The following is a 1,709-nucleotide window of genomic DNA, read 5'->3' on the forward strand; positions in this document are numbered from 1 at the left end:
TCAAAAAGGTAAGTGTGTTAGGATTATTTAGAAGAAAGGAGACATATTATATTTCAAAGTCACAATGAACATTTTTGTTGAAGGTTGAGAACTTCTGATTAATGTACATATGAATAAGGATAAAAGTGAGTTTTGTGGTACTTGATGTCATGAATATAGTAGGAATTGAAGATGGGCTTTTGCTGTAAGTATCAGAGTGACCCCACTTACCTTTAGCCTTTGAACTAAATGTGTAAGGAAGAGTAGTGATAGAAGAAGGTAAGAATGATTGAGGGAGGGGAATGGACTAACATCTCATAACACAAAACTCTGATAAGGCTTGATGTGAAAAAATGAGTTTCTGGTCTAACTGAGGACTTCTGATTCTTCAGCCAAATAAAGTTGGTTAAACTGTTAAAGTCTCCTCAATGGTGAGACTCAGGTAGCTACAAAAAAGAGAGAAAAAGAGGGCTGCCCCACGTGAACAGGACCTTCCATTGCCTGGTGCATGGAAGAAGAAAATACAAGAAGGAACACATGCAGCATACTGTCTCCACGCCTGTAAGTCTTCACTCTTTCTGGGAATGGAGTTCATTTTGAATTATCAGATACTGATCAGATTCTTAGGATTTGAGGAGAGTCGGACAAGGCAGGGGTAAGGAATGCAGAAAGGGTAGTGATTCAGGAAAGGAGACAGGAATATTCCTTTTCCTGTGGTCAGAAGCAGGTATTTTGGAAAACTGAGAGAGAAAAGGAGGTAAAATTGCCTGACATTCCCCAACAAGCGTGTTTTATAAGGTATCTGTTAAATGAGAGGAGATTTTGAAAATGATCAGCTTTGGGTCACACGATTCTACTAAGACAGTTTGTCCGCAGAACAAATTAAAGTGAAGCTCTTAAAATGAAACAGGAGTCTCCCAAATAATGAGCTATTTTAAGCAAACTTTAGTGATTGTCAGTGGTGATGTGACTGGCTCATAATGTTGCCTCCATATTTGTTGTCTATGTCAGGGAATGAATGGTATGCTCTGCCAATTACTGACAGTATATAAAGGTCCATGGGGAGGAGACACACACACTTCAGAAACATCCTCTTGCAGGCCACCTGAATCCTCTTGCCTTGACACCATGTGTTGTAACTACTACGGCAACTCCTGTGGCTATGGCTGTGGAAAGAGCTATAGCTGTGGGTTCAGCCCCTATTATGGCTGTGGAAATGGAAGTAGATACGGCTGTGGATACGGCTCAGGATACGGCTGTGGATATGGCTCAGGATACGGCTGTGGATATGGGACAGGATATGGCTGTGGATTTAGCCCCTATTACGGCTGTGGTTATGGAACCAGATACGGCTGTGGATACGGCTCTGGCTATAGCAGCTACTGGCCAGTTTGCTACAGAAGATGTTATTCTTGCTGGTAGAAAATCACCATTTAGCCTAGTCTGCTTCTGAAATGAGGAATCTAAAGATAATACTGCTTCGAGGATCTGTAACCCATGATTTGTACTTGCAAGAAATTGTATGCGTGACAGAGGCTTTGACCTCCAACTACCCATTTTTAGATTGACATCCTTGAAGTCTGAAGTTCAATGGTGATATCATCTGACTCTTCCAAATTTTAGCCTTTACTCCCTTAATCTCTGAGCCTCTGTTATGATTGTGTTAATGATCCTAACATTCTAAAGCTTGGATAACCCCTTTTTCTCAATAAAAATGGCTCATTGTTTCT

At 40.9% G+C, this 1,709-nt stretch overlaps 1 protein-coding gene across 1 annotated transcript; it reads left to right on the forward strand.

Annotated features, from left to right (window-relative positions):
- The first annotated feature begins 1,107 nt into the window (after nt 1–1,107).
- LOC105000149 (keratin-associated protein 6-2-like) lies at nt 1,108–1,401 on the forward strand. The gene has a single exon (XM_010855856.1). It carries the CDS (start codon nt 1,108–1,110, stop codon nt 1,399–1,401), a length of 294 nt encoding a protein of 97 aa, XP_010854158.1.
- The last annotated feature ends 308 nt before the right edge of the window (nt 1,402–1,709 follow it).

Source organism: Bison bison, unplaced genomic scaffold (genome assembly GCF_000754665.1).
Source record: "Bison bison bison isolate TAMUID 2011002044 unplaced genomic scaffold, Bison_UMD1.0 scf7180017864368, whole genome shotgun sequence".
In the NCBI taxonomy this organism is placed as follows: domain Eukaryota; kingdom Metazoa; phylum Chordata; class Mammalia; order Artiodactyla; family Bovidae; genus Bison; species Bison bison.

Excerpts from the sequence above, each read along its gene's own strand:
- LOC105000149 (XM_010855856.1), top strand. The coding sequence starts at position 1,108 with ATGTGTTGTAACTACTACGGCAACTCCTGTGGCTATGGCTGTGGAAAG.